At 41.1% G+C, this 18,547-nt stretch overlaps 1 protein-coding gene across 1 annotated transcript in view; it reads right to left on the bottom strand.

Moving 5' to 3' along the window:
• Window positions 1-1,397: 1,397 nt before the first annotated feature.
• LOC149437609 (uncharacterized) overlaps window positions 1,398-18,547 on the bottom strand; it is a 54,907-nt gene continuing 37,757 nt past the window's right edge. The window contains exons 8-11 of the mRNA XM_089660862.1: window positions 14,430-14,564; window positions 6,933-7,028; window positions 5,067-5,150; window positions 1,398-3,335 (exon numbers count right to left, since the gene is read on the bottom strand). Coding sequence (XP_089516988.1) covers window positions 1,438-3,335; window positions 5,067-5,150; window positions 6,933-7,028; window positions 14,430-14,564 — 2,213 coding nt within the window. The 3' untranslated portion in view covers window positions 1,398-1,437. The remainder of the gene's footprint in view (window positions 3,336-5,066; window positions 5,151-6,932; window positions 7,029-14,429; window positions 14,565-18,547) is intronic.

The following is an 18,547-nucleotide window of genomic DNA, read 5'->3' on the forward strand; positions in this document are numbered from 1 at the left end:
TTCGATGTTGTACCTCTTCCTCAGGTACAACCTTGAAACGCATCAACCATCAGCTATTCAGAGGTCTACAGTCCCCCACCAGACTACCTTCAGGGGTCTTGCACCACACTACATCTCTTGTGACATGCTTTCCATTTGATTTTATTTCTCTTACATTTTACTTTATATCAATAAATGTCATTTTTAAAAAGGTAATGTACTAGGCCCGTACGCCCTCTTTTCATATACAGCTCTCTTTGGACTTCCCTGGTCAGTTGAGGGCAGCAAGGCTTGCATTCCTTTCATACACATGTGGGGATATTGACATTGTGGAGTCCATTGTCCAGTGCAGGAGCTCAGGCATTCGGTTTTTTCTTCCTACTAGACCTGTTTTTTGACAGGTTCCTGCTCCTGCTTTCGGTCAGATCGCCACGACAGATCTACTGGAAGTTCTACCCCCCCTCTCCTGGCCCATGTCTTTCTAGGACGTCACAGGTCCTAGAAGACTGCAGGGCCATTCACAAAGCGCAGCATGGCTTGCACATGCGCAGTGGGAAGCCAGCTGTGAAACTGTAAGGAGTCAGTCAGCTGCCCACAATTAACATGCCGGCACTAGGTGACCAAAGACCAGTGAAGAATCGGTCTGGGTAAGGACAGCGCTGGATCCTTGGACAGCTGAGTATGTTTATTAAAAGTCAGCATCTATAGTTTGCAAAGCAAAGTGACTGACGCTCCTCTAAGTTTTAGAGATAGGTTAACATCTGTGTGGATGATTGCCACTGTGCCTGCAGCTGCAACCACCTTCACAGTGAAAACGCAAGAGATGTGTGTGGGTGCCATTAATCCTAATGGCACAGCGCACAAACTGGTAATGGCTCCCACACTGGGAGCTGCACTGCACTTGCAGTTCCCGTGTGGGCTGCGATCAGGGGCGGACTGACAACTCATGGGCCCCTGTGTCCTTGCTCAAACTCAAAAAAGCCTATGAAAAAAGGTACCAGGTACCTACTGACCCCGGGCCCTCGGGCAGTGCCCGAGTTTCCAAATGGTCAGTCCGCCCCAGGCTGCGATTTATAAAAAGCATCAGGGACCTTTTCCCAGCGTTTCAGAAGACATGACAGCACATTCAAATGAATGAGCTATCATGTGCGTGCAAATAGCAGCTCACAGAGACGTATCAATGTAAACCTAGGGTAAAACCTGAAGATGATGGCAAATAGATTCAGCTTTGCCTGCCCACTGACATGTTAGAAGCAACATTGGAAACGGAACGGCTACAGTAAAAGGTCACGTTGTAATCTGCAGCACCTAAAAATATTACATTTTAATCATCATACGGGGCACATGATAGGTCCATGGATAAAAAAAGACAATCATTTTGAAAATGATCCATTGAATAAAAACAGAAAACACACATATTAACAAAAGTAAACTATTTATATTTAAAAAAGGTAAAAGTCAGAGTTTTCTAACACAGTTTTTTCTCCTCTGGTGTTTTAACAAATAAGACCTCACCGTAAACTCTTTCCCACACCCGTTACATGAGAATGATTGGTCTGACCGGTGAACCACCTGGTGACGGGCAACGTGGGACTGGCTAGTGAAGCCTTTACCGCACAGTGGGCACAAAAAGGGCCGTTCGCCCGTGTGACTTCTAATGTGGCAGTTGAGCGTGGACTTCTGTGAAAAAGATTTTCCACATTCCGGGCAACCGAAAGGTCTCTCTCCCGTATGGGTCCGCAGGTGCTTGACCAGGCAGCCATTGTAGAGGAAGCTCTTCCCACACTCGGGACAGATGTGTTGACGTTCTTCCGGATTTGATTGCCACAGTTCCTCGTTTAGGAGGTCATCATCGGACATCTCACCAAATGATTCATCTGTCATGGATGACTCGCTAAGAGAGACATCTATGGATATGTTTTCATTCAAGGAGACACCTGTTCTGAGCCTGTCACTAGGTGAGACATATCTTATGGACTCATCACTTAGTGAGACATCTTTATCTGGTGTGTTGCCTGATAAGCCATCACTCACAGCGCCCTCACCAAATGAGGAATCTTTATTGGGTGGTGCACCAGTAGCATCTCCTAAAGAGCTGTCATTAACAGCGACATCTTTAGTAGATTTATTAAAAGAGGCAAGCAGAGTCTTGTCCAACATGACATCTCCGGTGGGCCTACCTCCAGGTAAGATATCTGAACCTGGGATCTTGACAACACCTCTACTGGCGCTTTCACTGGCTGAAACACCAACATCCGACACCCTGATGTCCAAAGCAGTCTTCTCAGTAAACATGGCATGGTTAGAAGGTTTACTATTATCCGCCTCCCCAGAAAGCGTCAGGATCTTATCACCACTGTCACATTTTAGTCGAGCTAATTGTTCAATCAGCCTTTCCTTGGCGTGAATTTTCATGTGCATCTCATAATTGAATTTCTTGCTAAAGCACTTCTGACATTCCGTACAAACAAAAGGCTTTTCATCCTCGTGCAGCCGCCGGTGGCTGTTCAGACTGGAGCTTTGGGCAAACCGTCTCCCACATAGATCACAGACATATGGTTTTTCCCCTGTGTGAACACGCATGTGTTTAATTAGACAGCCATTGTACAGGAATCTCTTGCCACATTCTGGGCAGGCATGGGGACGCTCCATGGTGTGGGCTCTGATGTGCCTTTCACAGGCAGATTTTGTGGGGAAGAGTTTTTCGCACAGCGTACACGGGTACATCTCTTCGCCAGCGTGGAGACGCAAGTGCATTTCAAAGTTCGACTGTTTTGCAAAACATTTTCCGCATTGCGGACAAGGTACAAGTCTATCTCGTATATGGATGAGCCGGTGCCTGTCAAGACCAGACTTTGAGTAAAGACATTTTCCGCACTGATTACACAGCCATTGCTTATCTCCTTTGTGAGTCCTCAGGTGGGTCTCCAACTCGGCCTGAGTGCCGAAACACTGACCACACTCCTCACATATGCGTATCTTGTCTTCCAGGTGAAGTAGTAGATGTCCTTCAAGAGCTGACTTATCAGAAAACTGTTCCCCGCATTCTGGACAAACATTGTCATGGATTTTCTGATGCTCAAAGAATTCTGAGACACCCTCAAACGTTTCTGGACACACCGGGCAAATGAACCGCAAGTCTCTAGGAGATATTTGCTTTTTACAGTGTTCTTTTACAGATGGATTAGGGTGTGAGGAAGTTTTATGGTCTTGTTGATCCTGACCACGAGGGGAATGGGAGGACCTGTCATTGTGGTTGTTTGTCGCCACCCTCTTCACAAACCAGTAGTTTACCTCTGCCTTACTGGATGGGTCTTGTTGGGGCAATGGGGTGACCACATCTTCTACTATCCACTCTGCAGGAAAAAAAAAAAAAAAATTAAACAAGTTAACCAAATATAAAGAACTGTTCACATGGCCCTTTTCCTTGTCATTACTTCTCCATCATAGGAGAAAGTATAGAGAACAAATTTTTATTAGTGCATAGACCAGCCTCCAATAAGTGGGGGACTGTGGTCCGGACCGAATGACGCTCCAGTCCGGACTGTCTGCCTGCAAGTCTACAGTGCCAAATCCCCATGGCACTACTGTTCTTGCCTAGCAACTACCACTGGTGTGCTAGCAACCAATGACATCACGTGTGCGCCCCACCCTCTTCAGGAAGTTTCTCCGTCCAGCTCCCGCCCCCTGCAACATGCTTCTTCAAGCTCCTGCTTCCGACCCTGCTTGCCTGGCTACAGGGCTTATCTATTAAGTACATCAGATAATAGAAGGTTGGGCACTCTGATGAGGACACTGATTATTATTATACAGGATTTATATATCGCCAAAAGTTTGTGCAGCGCTTTACAAAATGAAGGTAGACATTACAGTTACAATACAATTTGGTACAAGAGGAAACAGAGGGCCCTGCTCATTAGAGCTTACAATCTAGGAGGAAGGGTTGAGGAATACAAAAAGGTAATAGCTGTGGGGGATGAGCTGATGGAGGACATTAAAGGCAGTTGAGAGAAAAGAGTGGATAGATTAGGAGACAGCTGGACAGATTGTAGTAGGGAGTTCCATAGGATGGGAGAGGCTTGGGAGAAGTCCTGGAGGTGAGCATGGGAGGAGGTGATATGGGAACTAGAGAGCAGAAGGTCTTGGGAGGATCGAAGAGTTTAGTTGATATTTTGAGACCAGGTTGGTAATGTAGCTGGGGCAGAATTAACACTTCTAGATGTTTCATATAACATAGAAAAAGTACATTTATCCTTTCTTGATCCCCACCCACTCTGCCAAAATAGCCCCTCTCCTCAGATGCATAACTACCTTGCAGACATACCTGCAGCTTCCTGCTGGCATACCTTCAGTGCGCAGACAGCACAATGTGCAGTAGGTTCCTAAGAGGTTCTATGGGGCTATCTTTTTATTGTCTCTTGCCTCTAAGCAGGTGTGGCCAGCGCACTGAAAATCTGCCAACAGGATGTAAACAAACACTGCAAAAAAGATATGTGCAATTTGAAGTATACTTTAATATTTGCACCTCCAGAGAGGGGGAAAAAAACAAACAAACAGTTTTTAATGTAATTTCAGAAATCATTTTCAGTATTTTTAAAAGAGATACTATAGGTTCATTTTTTTTTTTGCAAAATAAGAAAGTGTCTATACTTCGTGTGCAGTGGTTTTGTACAGTGAAGCCTGGATCCTCCTCTTCTCAGGTCCCCTGCCAGCGCTCCTGGCTCCTCCTTTCTGTCTGGGACCCCAATAACAAGCAGCTTGCTATGGGGGCACCTGAGCAGGCTGTTCCCAAGCCACTGCACCATGTGTCCATTCACACATGCAGCTTGGCGCCCCCCCCTCATAGAACTCACGAAGGTACAAAAAACTTTGAGCCTTTACAACCACTTTAAATTTACTGCTTTCATTACAGTGACTCTTCTGGGTGCGTCAGATGCCTGCCTGTCCCCCGCCATATACTCTGGTTCCATTTGTCCAGCACTACATCAATAATGTCTCATGCAGACATGGAAGTCATCGTAATGCCAAAGGTTTCAAAAAAGAGAAATACTTTATATATTTTAGAAGACCGTAAAATCTTCCCTTACCAATTTCAGCAACATTTTCAGCAGTCATTGGCTTGGTATCATTGCCATTGGAAGGGGTATTGCTTTTTGTTGTCTTCACATCCGCTGTGGGCAAGAACATATATTATTTTTCCCCATCAGTGCAATCTTCGAATGAACTGTAATATTGTCTCCACAATCTATATAACCTTAATCTATAATCTGTGGTAAAATATGGGATTCAGTGACTTCAGAAGGGTCCTGTATTATCCCAATGTTAGTAAAAAGCAGAGACAATGTCTTATTTAAAAAGTGAACATTAATGCTCCCTTCTACAGATACTACATTCTACTGACGCAGGCAGAATCAAGCATAACAAGACCCTGTCACCAGCTTAAAAAAATGCAAGTAAACGCACAGGAAAATCAAATATTTTAAATGTTTGCCTGTAGTGTTTTACCATTCCATAAATTATATTTTTTCCCTTGTAATGTCCGTTTGAACTTGCTTGAAAATTTGACTACTTCATGAAGAGTCAATTCCCTAGCGCAGGGGTGTCAAACTGGCAGCCCTCCAGCTTTTGAGAAACTACAAGTCCCATCATGCCTCTACCTTTGGGAGTCATGCTTGCAACGGTCAATCTTGCAATGCCTCATGGGACTTACAGTTTGGCAACAGCTGTAGGGCTGCCAGTTTGACACCTGTGCCCTAACACATATCCCTCACTCCTTGTACAAAATAATCCTCACCTCTTCTGGAAGTGTCCAATACTGTCCCCGCAACTTTGCCTCTCCTTTAACCTCCCTGCATCACTTTTTGTTTCAGCCAGGGGATGAGTGAAGGGGAATGCTATAGAGAGTCACCTGAGTGACAGTGCCGAGTCTGCTGAAATCACATCCAAGAAGGCGGCCTTGAGAAGCAGGGTCAGGGCTTATTAAAACGAAGTTAAACTCCACTGCCAGCACTCAGGGTTTCTGCCATAATATACCAGTATGGACAACATAGTTGCACATTATGGTAGACTCAACTAGCAAAGTGTCCCATATGTCCATCATCTCTCTGTGACATTTTAACCTAGTCCTTTTCTGGGTTGAGCATCTTCTGCCATCCTATTTGAGAGTGATGTCTGACAAAGTATTTTTATGACGAAACATGTAGGGTGGAGCCTGACGTGACGTCATCATGTAAGCAGCTGTGGCCGAGTCAATTTTATTTGCTTTTACTGATCTGCCTGTTTGTACATGATACCAAGTGAGTGTAAAACCTGTGTTTTTAATAAACTAAGTTCTTTCTGTCCATCACTACACCATGAGACCACCATTTTTTTAAATTCCTGAAATGTTGGACTGTCTAATAAGGAACAGAGGAGCATCATTCAATTGAGCTTCCTGGTGTTTTGTTCTCAAGCACTAAATGACCACTCTTTGAGGGTCAATCCAATTTGTTAAGTTGTTTGTGTTGCTGGTCCTGTCCACAGTGGTGATATGTCAATTTGGGTGATGCCTCTCATGCACGGAAGATTCTTTTTTATTGTTAGCACTGGAGTCCATTGAAGTCATCATTTCAGCACAGTTCCCAGAATTTTTTTTAGTTGCACGTAGACTGTATATGGTATACGTCTTCTGACACGGATTTCTTTTTTATTACCTGAGCACATTATTTGTTTTATTCATTTTTGATTCAATATTGTTTTAGCGCTGCATATTTATCTTTAACATATATTGGGGTTTGCCATCAACAATCTGTGCTAGTAGCTTTCTTTACAAGTATAGCCTAAGTGCATGTTATACTTTGTTGTTATCCCATCCCTTTGTTTACATTCTCGGCTGACAGCTATATGGGCCAGGAAGGGCTACGTCACTGGTTGCTGGCAAATCAAGAAAAGAACCATCTTTCATTCATACTCACTGGAAGAAATCTTCTCCTCTTTAAACTCTTCCTTAATTTTCACCTTTTCCTTCCAATCAATCTTGTGGACAGGTTCTGGATCCACGCAGAAACAGTCTTTATCAAAAGAAAGAAAGTGCACCATAAATACCATTTATCACAATTAGATCTGTCTGAGATTAAAAAAATATTCAGGAATCAGAGTAACATAATTTGTAAAGTGGTATTAAACCAAAAAACAAACAGTTATTATCTTGCAGCTTACCATGTCTTAGATGTGATGGCTATATTAGTTTTCTTTTTTTTTTAGGTGTTCTTTCCTTTATTTTCACCTGTGATCCTGCCAGTAAGTCTGTTTTTTAAAAGAACAAGCTGTTCTGCAGATGTGGCAGTTAGAGGGTTGAGCCAAACCATTTACCACTGAGAAGGGTGCTTATAATGATCAGCTTTTGTTTACGTATAACCTTCATCCCAAAAGTAAAGAAACGGTTTGCTGTAACTGCTTTTAAAGTATTAGCTGGTGTTTGGCTTCAATTTGTTTGTACATCTAACAGCCGCCCCTCCCCACAAGTTTGTCCAAAGGTGTCCCCTGTGCTCCTTAATCCAAAGTGGGGGCACTAATACAGAAGGTGTGTTACTGACCACATCAACAGGTGAAAACCGAGGAAAATGAGCCTAAAAAACTACTGCAGCCACCACATGTAAGGATTAAGCTTCAATATATTACATTTTTGGTTTTGGGTTTAATACCGCTTTAATCACTTGAGCACCAGCCTGTAATACCCCTTTATTACCTGGCCATTTTCCATTGCTGTAACAGTTTAACTGACCACTAGCCTAGGTTCATACTGTGTGGCCTGCATCTGCATGGGCACGGCAGCCTATTCATTTGAATGGGCTGCTGCACCCACGATTCCCACAAAAAAAAAAACATGCATGCGCCCTTTTCAAAACATGGCTGCAGGGAAATTGCATGGTGCTTTTGACAATACGATTTCCCTTTGGTTCCCGCACCCGCACTGCAGACTGAGATGCATGGGGTGCCATTAAGAAAGAATGGCAACTCCATGCATTTCTTAAGAGCAGTGCGATTTAGCTGCGGGTGTTTGTGGGTGCAGGAACAGCTGCTGAGTGTGAATCCAGCCTTAGGCTGGCCATACACGTATAGATTTTCGGATGAGAATATTCGTACAAAAGTCATACAAAAATTCTTTGAACATTCGATGAATGGACGAATGTCATTTGAAAATTGTCTTTTGCTTTTAACATTAGATTTTAAAATGAATGTAATTTCTGAACAATAACCACATATACTGGCCAAAAATTTGTTTGATCGAGAGAAGTTTTCCTTCCTGCCCCTTTGAATTTTCCCGTCACTGTAGTTGAAAGTTGAAAACAAACATCAATTTGACCCCATTAACGATTAGAAAATCAAACGAATATTCTTGAAATGAAAATTCTTGAACGACAAATCTATACGTGTATGGCCAGCTTTGCTCTGTGACAAAATAATGTAAACTAAATTATTTTTTTTTTAAAGACAGAGCTTTTTATTGGTATTTAATAACCACTTTTTTTAATATATATATATATATATATATATATATATATATATATATATATATATATATAAATAAAAAAAAAAAGGTAGAAGAAGGGGACCATAAATTTGGGATTGCTTACATTTTAAACAAAAATATACTAAACCTTAATTTTACCGCAATCCTCCTTCCTGCAGCATTTACAAATCTGTGAAGACTGAACTCTGCAGTCACTTTAGCAGCAGTTGTTTTCTTATACCAGGTCATAATCCTGCGCAATGTCATTTTGTCTCTTTCAGTCAGATGATCATGTTATCCGCGCTTATGCTTACCAGACGACGTTTTCTCAGAAATTGAACATGTCATCATAAGCTTTGATATGGTACCTCGCGACGCGGCAAATTGTCAACTTCAGTCACAGAGGCACCAGCTAAGCGGCACCAACAATTTGCCCTCTTTGTAACTCAAGAAGCAATGACATGACAACGTATTACTAGCAGCACACGCAGTGATTGGTGAAAGTGAGGCTTCCCACCTGTTCACTAGGTGTCTCATCACACAGCGAAAGCAAAAAGAATGTTACATCACTTCTGCTTTCAACGTGAAAAATGTTGTCACTTTCACACCTGCAAATCTGTGATACATATGTGACATGAGTGTATAGGGTGTATGGATGAGAAGTGATTGACACTCAACTGTCATAATGCTAATGATTATAACCATTAGATGGGTAACTGGAGTTCAAAATAACATGTTGGAAGTGTACATTAAACCAGTTAAAACCAGTTGAAACCAGAGATGTGGCTGATATTCACCAGATGTGCATTCCATCAAAATAGGTAACTACGCGTGATGGCACAGCCGATCACGCGTTGACTCTAACTACTCCGCAGAATCATACATGACGTTATATAACCAGGAGATACTGCGCATGGCAGTAGATAAAGACATTCCAAACTATGTATATAAAAGACGGGGGATTCTAGGGGAATTTGGGACTCATTGAAGATGCGGCAGACGTGCCTTGCGGTGATTTCCCGGATTCCCCTTTGCTGACTGTTGGAGTCCCCCAGTCACTGGGCAGTGGGTGATGCTACAATATCCGGTGATGTATTGATGCTTTATTCTTGCTATAATATGATCTAAATATGATTTGCAATTCTGACAATTCTTATGTTATTATACTAACAGAACTTATTCAATAAATCATGTTTTGCTTTAATATTTATTAAGCCTAATCCGTGTATTAGTGAGCGATTGTAGTAGTGTTAAAAACACTTTGTTTTGAGGCAAAACATAAATTGGCGTAGTCGGCAGGATGCCAAGTAGAAATATCTCCTAATAGGAAGTTTATTTTGAAAAATTTATTTTTGCACGTTGACCCCTAGGTACCAGGGGGCCTCTGTGCAAAATATTGACATTTGGCATTTTGCCAACAAATTTCGGAGATTTAGCTACCTGGCATTTTAGAAAAGAACCAGATATGTTTAAGCGAAAAGCGAAGGGTAAGATTGATAAGGTGGAGATTCCCTGCTGGACCGAGATTCCATATGATATTTTAGCACAGGAATTGTCAGGTGCAGGGTTGGCAGAATCGTGGGATAGTAAGTTTAAAGGTATCGAACCCCTTGATGTTGTAAATGTACTTGAGGGGGTCCCTGCCAAGGCAGGTGATGTCGAACCCCTCGATGTTGTAAATGTACTTGAGGGGGTCCCTGCCAAGGCAGGTGATGCAGTAGCTTTAGGCAGATGCAGTTGGATTTTGCTAACTGCATACAGGAAGATTCATAAGAAATTACATCAGGTAATGAAGGATTACCATCACCTAGAGCAGAAGACCATAGAACAAGAAGGTAAAATTGTTCTTCTGCAATGTGGGCAAAAATTGTTGAAAGATAAATTAGAACATTATCAAAATATAGCCGAGATAGCAGCAGTAAAAGTGGCCCAAAATAAGTATAGGAAACGAAGGGGAAGGGTGAACCGTGGAAAAGTGCAGCAGGCAATAGCAGCAGCCACAGTTAATTGGGATCCAGGTAAATGGGATGCTGATGTATGGGATTCCTCATCAGATGATGCTTGGGATGACTGTCCAGGAGGACTCGGTTGCCCGGACCCTGAACCAGTTACTAGGAGAAAGAAAATAGAAACAGGAGGTGTAAAGAGGAAGCTATGAAGGTAGCATTGGTTATGGATGAAACAGATAGATATCTGGATACTTCCATGACCTTAGCTGCCCGAAAAAGGATAATTAGGAATGTATAAACCTGTAATCATGTATAAATATGTAATCATGACATTGTTAATATCATTAAATAACAGCAGATGGGAAGAGATAGTGGATAAGATAGCTGAATTTCAGGATATGGGAGAATGGGTTAAATCTTTCTCCTCCGGAGATAAGAGAGAGCAATAACTCACCTCCCCTTTGACAGAAGGGGAATGTGGATAATCACCTGTCCTGGAAAGATATGTTCCAGGCTTTACTTAAAGCTGGAGTTCTTAAAGAACACATTGATGGGAAAGATACACAAGTATTGTGGAAATTATATAAGCAAAAAGTGCTGTCAGGAAGGAAGGTTGATAAGAAGAGTGCAGAAGTAAGATTAAAAGAACATAAGGATGTAGACAAGAAACAAGAAAGGGAACAGGAGAAGGGGAAAAGGGGTATAGGAGATTTCCCTGATTGGGATCAGTTTCAGAAAATCTATCCCTGGGAAGAAATAGCAACCATGGTAGCTTTAAAAAATTCAGACAGCCTCAGCTCCTCCCAAAGATCTGTTAGGATCACAAGAGGATAATTTGGCATGAGTAGCCAGCCAAGCCCCCATATGGATTAAAAAAGATGATAGGCCATATGTGCAGGTGAGTATCCATTGGGAAGGGGGTAATATACAAACAGTGCCAGCATTAGTAGACACGGGGGCAGAGGCTACTCTAATTTATGGAAATCCAAATAAATTTAAAGGACCCCCAGTGTAAAAATATCAGGGTTGGGGGAGGAAGGTGACTGAAGGTGTACAAACTGAAGTGACCTTAAAAATTAGGAATATACCTCCACAAAAGTACCCTGTACTGATAGTTCCTATAAAAGAATATATTATTGGTATGAAGTCCATGATCTTGCCAGCCCAGGACCGGGTGGCTCAATTGCTTTTGATTCCTTTGTATATCGCTAACATCAAAGAAGGCAAAGCTTCCACAAAGTTAATGGTTAGAGGAGACCAAGGCTTTGGCTCTACTAATACAGTTAATGTGGGGGCTAAAATTTGGGTACAGGGGGCATCTGGTCCCCCGGAACCTGCAGAAGTAATAGCCGTTGGTAAGGACCGCACCCTACTGATCATGAAACCAGGCATAGAAAAGTGGGAATATGTCGCACAAGAAAAATGTTATTTGCGGGAATGATTCATACTGTATTGTCTTTCACAGAGCAACAATGTACTTACCTTCAGTCTTGGAATCCTTGGTATCGTGTGGTTGGTGGAATTAGAGGTCGGAGCGTGGACGCCGGGAGTTAAAGTAACAGATACCGGCAATGCCAGAATGAGCTGGGGTTGGAAAAGCATGCGTACGAATAGAACTCAAGACGATTTTATATGCCCAGCTAATCAGCCCTGCCCCATTCCAAATATAACCTTCAATGGTACTGTATGGACAGGAGCTCCAATAGAGGGTTACAAGCCAACATATGCGGTTCATGGAAATGAAGGTGTGATAAATGTAATCTCTGAAGTTAGCATTTGCTGTTGCCAACAGGAAGCAAGCTTCATTTATTTGTCAGCTGCAAATAGGAGGTCCGTAACAAGAAACTGTACCGCTAAGACTAAACCAACTACTGTCTTTCAGTTTGCTCTTAATGAGACAATCATTATGACTTGTACCAACGCCAGTGAAATCCAAGGAAGATCATGGTTGGGTCAGTACTTAATCTTTGTAATTCAAACACTACTCATAGCGACCCTGGACATATTAAAAGATTGCCTTCTACATGTGAAAAAGTGGGTCAACATGCACAGAAAACTGTGATGTGATGCTCCATGTAGTAAATGCTTCAAATTATTTTTTAACAGATTTTGATGCTAACATTACAAAGTTTATTATTGGACGGTATGTACATTGCAGGCCATATATGAGCAACAACAGAAAATTAATATGCAGGCTATGTTAATGACGCGAAATGAATTAGTGTGGAGGACCGCATTTAACAAAAGTATCCCAGTAAATATGTGGATACATTTAGAAGCTCAGAAAATGATCTGCAACGGCACTACTTGTCTTGGAACAATATTAATGTATAATGTTACTAAAACCACTACGATGTGTAAATTTGTTGTAATGCCTTTGTTCATTGGTGCACCTGGTGCTCAGCATTATTGGAGTCCAGAGTTTTATGGCACCCATGTAGACAATAATAACAAAACTCATGATCTCTCATTTTGTGATAATACTCTTGAGGGAAAAATATGTAAGTTGCAGTCTTCTGTATATGAGCCATGTTTGTTGCAGAACACTGTAAATGTATGTAAATGGACCATTCTACCTATGTCTTATGAAATGATGGTAGAAATAGCCCCACAAACTGTGTGTATGGTAACTGACATTCCTGCAGTCAGAGGAATGAAAGTTCCCTTTTCAGGTTGTATCAGTAATATATCTTCTTTAATGTGGCATAATGAAACTTTTATATTACAAGGAGATAAGGATGAGTCGGTTCAGGAATATTGGAAAAGTGATTCATTGGAAATTCCCAATTGGGAATTTAATTTAACAATTTTGAAACAATTAATGGATAAATCAATCGAAGTTCAACAACATATTGAATATTTGAACACTACAATTGCACAACATGTGGTGACTACGACCATATCAAGTGGAAGACTGATAAAACTAGGATCTAGCATAGCTGACGCTACCTCCCATCATTGGTGGGATGTATTTCTGGGTTATTCTCCCTCGGCTACTAAGGTTTTGAATTTTCTAGCGCACCCTCTGCTGGTTATTATGATATTTATAGCATTATTGACATTATGGAATTGTTACATAGCTTACAAATTATTTTGCAAAAAACCAACGGTGGGTATGGCAACTTATGTCATTTGAGTTTCAATCAAGGACCGATTGTGATACATATGTGACATGAGTGTATAGGGTGTATGGATGAGAAGTGATTGACACTCAACTGTCATAATGCTAATGATTATAACCATTAGATGGGTAACTGGAGTTCAAAATAACATGTTGGAAGTGTACATTAAACCAGTTAAAACCAGTTGAAACCAGAGATGTGGCTGATATTCACCAGATGTGCATTCCATCAAAATAGGTAACTACGCGTGATGGCACAGCCGATCACGCGTTGACTCTAACTACTCCGCAGAATCATACATGACGTTATATAACCAGGAGATACTGCGCATGGCAGTAGATAAAGACATTCCAAACTATGTATATAAAAGACGGGGGATTCTAGGGGAATTTGGGACTCATTGAAGATGCGGCAGACGTGCCTTGCGGTGATTTCCCGGATTCCCCTTTGCTGACTGTTGGAGTCCCCCAGTCACTGGGCAGTGGGTGATGCTACAATATCCGGTGATGTATTGATGCTTTATTCTTGCTATAATATGATCTAAATATGATTTGCAATTCTGACAATTCTTATGTTATTATACTAACAGAACTTATTCAATAAATCATGTTTTGCTTTAATATTTATTAAGCCTAATCCGTGTATTAGTGAGCGATTGTAGTAGTGTTAAAAACACTTTGTTTTGAGGCAAAACAAAATCCTGTAGTGTTTCCATTTTTTTGTCCAACCACTGTATGCCTCCTCTGCAATATAACATTATTAGCTGCCTCTTCACAAATCCCCTTAAAATATAAAAACGCGAGTAAAGTTCTGCTTTAACCTAGACCTTTCTGGTGTTAATGGTACATGTTCTATACCTATGGCTATTAAGAAAATGAAATAACATACCTGAAGAGTGATCATCATCATCGTCTTCGTCGATGTCATCTTCGTCATCCTCATCATAGTTCACAGAATGCCTCTCCCCGGTTTCCTGTTTCTCTTCTGATTCTGATAGACTGTCAGGCTCCACATACATACAGTCTACAAAGAAGGAAAAAAAAAAAAAAAAAAGGGTTGCCCCTATTAATCTTGTTCCTCACTGCATTCAGCAGATTATTATTTTCAGACATGGCAGAAAGAATGTCAATCTACAGTCTATCATCGTACTCTTAGTACATACCTTTGCACACTTCTAAGGCAACACTTTCTGCATCTCCTGATTTTTTTATACTAACAAGCAGGAACCAAGCACAGATTGTGTAACAGCAAACCACAGTGATCCCATGAGCCCAACCGCTTCCAGAAAGAGGCCCAGTGATAACTGAATCTGGAAGGCTGCAGCTGTCACAGTGCATTACAATGGATAAAACAAATAAAATGTAAAAAAAAAAAAAAAAAAGCGTTCTGGGTGGACACCATATGGCGTCATCCCGCACATGCGCAGAGAGCGGCGCAGCGGAGCGATCTGTCACCGGCCGTGTACCTCGGACACGGCCGATGACAGATCTAAGTATCGGCCCCGTTGCCGGTACCATGTGACCTGCTGTGACCAATCACAGCAGGTCACATGACAGTTGTATACAATGGATGGCTTCATTCATGCCATCCATTGTATACTAGTGTCTAGCTGTGAATGGTCACAGCTAATCACATGCACATGTCACGTGATTAGCTGTGGCCAAATCACAGCTAAGCACAAAAAAAAAAAAAAAAACCTGAATGAATCGATGTCATTCAGGTAAATGCTTGCTTATAGCAAAGTAATTCTTTACTATAAGCAAATTGTGTAAAAAAAAATAAAAAAAAATACTGATCACTTTCCCAAAGTAGTACAATGTTACTACTTTGGTCATAGTGAAATATGAAAAAAAAAAAAAATCTTAAAAAAAAATAAAAAAATTTAATAAAAAAAAAAAAATATATATATTTTTTTTTCATACTGTTACCAGTCAGTGTCCCTGATCACAGCCATGCCAGTTATATGATGACGCTGTACTGCACTGGTGACAGTATGTAAAAGAAAAATGGTGAAACTAATTTTTTTAATTTTTTAATTTTCCGAAAAATGACAAAAAAAAAAAAATACAACTTCAAAAAACTCGCCATTCCTCTTATAAAGTACGTTGGACTGTCTACTCTGCAAAAAAGGGGTCATTTGGGGGATATCTGTACTGTTCTGACATTCTTGGACCTCAAGAAATTAGATTGGCTGTCAGTACTTCAGGATTGATCAATTTTCAGATCTATACCAGAGTTTGTGAACTCTATAACTTTCCTACAAACTAAAAAATACATCCTAATTTGGGTTATTTTCACCAAAGACATGTAGTAGAATACATCTCGGCCTAAATTTATGAAGAACAATTATTTATTTGCAAACTTTTATAACAGAAACAAAGAAAAACTTTTTTTTTTCAAAATTTTTGGTCTTTTTTTGTTAATTTAGCAAAAAATAAAAACCCCAGTGGTGAATAAATACCACCAAAAGAAAGCTCTAGTTGTGTGAAGAAAATGATAACATTTTAGTTTGGGTACAATGTTGTATGACCGCGCAATTGTCATTCAAAGTGTGAGAGCGCTGAAACCGGAAAACTGGCCTGGGCAGGAAGGTGTAAAATTGCTCGGTATTGAAATGGTTAAAGACTGTTAAAGTGTATGTCAAGCCAAAAATCTTTCTAGTTTTGGTTTTGAGTGGAGAAGAATTAGAACCCTTGTAGGTTTTTACTGCTCTCTGGAAATCCATTGGAGAGATTTACTCCCACTTTTTGTCCTGCTGACAATGGTATCACCAGACAGAAAGTGAGGGAAAATCTGTAACAGTGGCATGGAAAGAAAACTGGGTTCTAATCTTCCCCTACTGTACTAAAGAAATGCTAGCCTGTTCTCCTTTTGGATAATTCCCCTCTCTTCCTGTCTTGTAAAAGGCTGTCAGCAGGTTAGCAAGTGAGAGTGAAATCTCTCCCTGGATAGTCGTAAAAACATGACAGGGGTTCTAATCTTCTCACTCTGTAAAAATAAAAAAAAATGATTTGATTGGACACAGATGAAAAACAACCAATGATATCAATGCCACACTGGGCAAAGCAACATTTTTGCTTTACAGCAAGTACTGCAAACTATCCACTTGCTTTAGCACCTGTGTCCTTAAATCATATGAAAATTCCAGCAAAGGGAATGCCTGGCTAGGACTATAACCTGGTAAAGGACTCCCTCTCCATCTCTAAGGGACAGCTCTTGCATTTTGCAATTGGCCACTTTGGCACAGAGCTCTCCACTGTGGAGGTCTATTGCTGGAGGCCCTGGGTATTTCTGCTGGTGGCTGTGGATCAGACCGGCAGTGGTATGAGCAGAAGGCTTCTGTAAAGTGAGCCTGCTGTGTTGCATTTAATCACTTGTACACACAGAGCATTTATGTACACTTTTTAACCCTGATGAAGCTGCAAAAAGCGGGGAAACCTGTTACGTTATAGGGAATGGAAGGAATGTCTAGTTAGGAGGATATACTAGGGGAAAAAAACAAATGAAAAAGAAACAAATGACAGCAGTAGAATTGGACTGAAGGAAAAGCATGAGGACTATAATGAGTGAGAGCAGAAGGGGCACTAAGCACTGGTTTAAAAAAATAAAATAAAAATTCTATCTATGAATTTTTAACTCAGAGAAGTCCCTTCTATTGCTCTCAACCTCATCATTTTGTTAGCCATGTGCGGTCTCCATTATCCCAATGTATGTAGGAACACAGCCACCCTCTCTTGATGTCTCCTGAGGTGGACTATGGATTGTGAAGTGTGCATAAAGCAGTGCACATAACACTCAACTAACGTGCACTGCTTGTTCCAAGTGACGGGGAAAGGAGGTTAAGAACTCATGGGGAGGATGTTCTCATGAAGAAGGAAGAAGCTGGAAGAAGGATAAAAGTAGATCTAAATATTTAATCGCTTCCTAAGTAATGATGATGGCATAGATAAGGTGAAATGGGGGGGGAAAAAAAAAAAAAAAAAAGGACAAAATTAGATAATTATGGAAGGATTTTTATTTAAACAAATAAAAGTTAGGGTTTTGAACAAACTATGATGGGGCAGACATGAAAATTAATAATGTCAAAATTAATTACCCTAGACATTAAACTCCAACTCTGGGATAATTTTAAAATTACCCCTTGCAGTGGGACTGTGTGAAAGGCTAAAAGCTCATTTTGTCTCAAGGAGAGGAGAAACAATTTTTTATACCCAATCCTTCAATCTACGGAAGATGGGGCTTTCCCACACTCCAGCAGTAGACTGTCCCCCAGCATCAAGATGTCCAGTGCAGGGCTATGGACCCTGGTTTTGTCTTGATGATGTTGGTGTCCTAGATCAGCCACTCTCAATCACGGTACCCAGGCACCCTGGGGTGCCTTGAGGTTTCTTCAGGGGTGCCTTGGCAAAGTGTTCAGAAATTGCCCAAAATTTGTATACAAGCCAGTGGGTAGAACGAGCCTGCCTTTAGTTACACAAAGCCACAGGTTTTCATTGTGCACCATTATGACCTTCTAACCACCGACATCCTGACAACCAATGACATCATTAGTTGATGAGGATATCAGCTGCCTACACAGCATCCTAGATTGACCCTCCGCTGTCCCTCTTCATCAGTGTTGGGGTCAAATTAGCTCAGTGATGGAGAAAAACGGAGGGAGAAGAGAAACATTGGAATACTAGTCAGTACCAATGTGCAAAAGTGTATTTTCTTTGGAAGAATAAATCATCTAATGTTGGGTGTCCTACATGTGTGGATGTTGCTGCATTATATAAAACTATTAGAATCATTATTCACATTTTAGCATGAAGTGCCTCAAGACTATCCATAATGTTAAAGGGTGCCTTGACAAGAAACACTGTCCTAGACTGCTGGAGCTTAGGGGGAGAATCCTTTGCAAGGACTGGTATAGCTGCGGGAAGGAGCAGAGGATAGGGTAACAATCTTCTTTTAGTTGCCTGGATTTTGGCTTTAGCAAGGTACACAATCACTTTACCCCATGCACT

This window comes from Staurois parvus, unplaced genomic scaffold, assembly GCF_062004578.1.
Source record: "Staurois parvus isolate SC_StPar_1 unplaced genomic scaffold, SC_StPar_1.0 ptg001284l, whole genome shotgun sequence".
Taxonomy (NCBI): Eukaryota; Metazoa; Chordata; class Amphibia; order Anura; family Ranidae; genus Staurois; species Staurois parvus.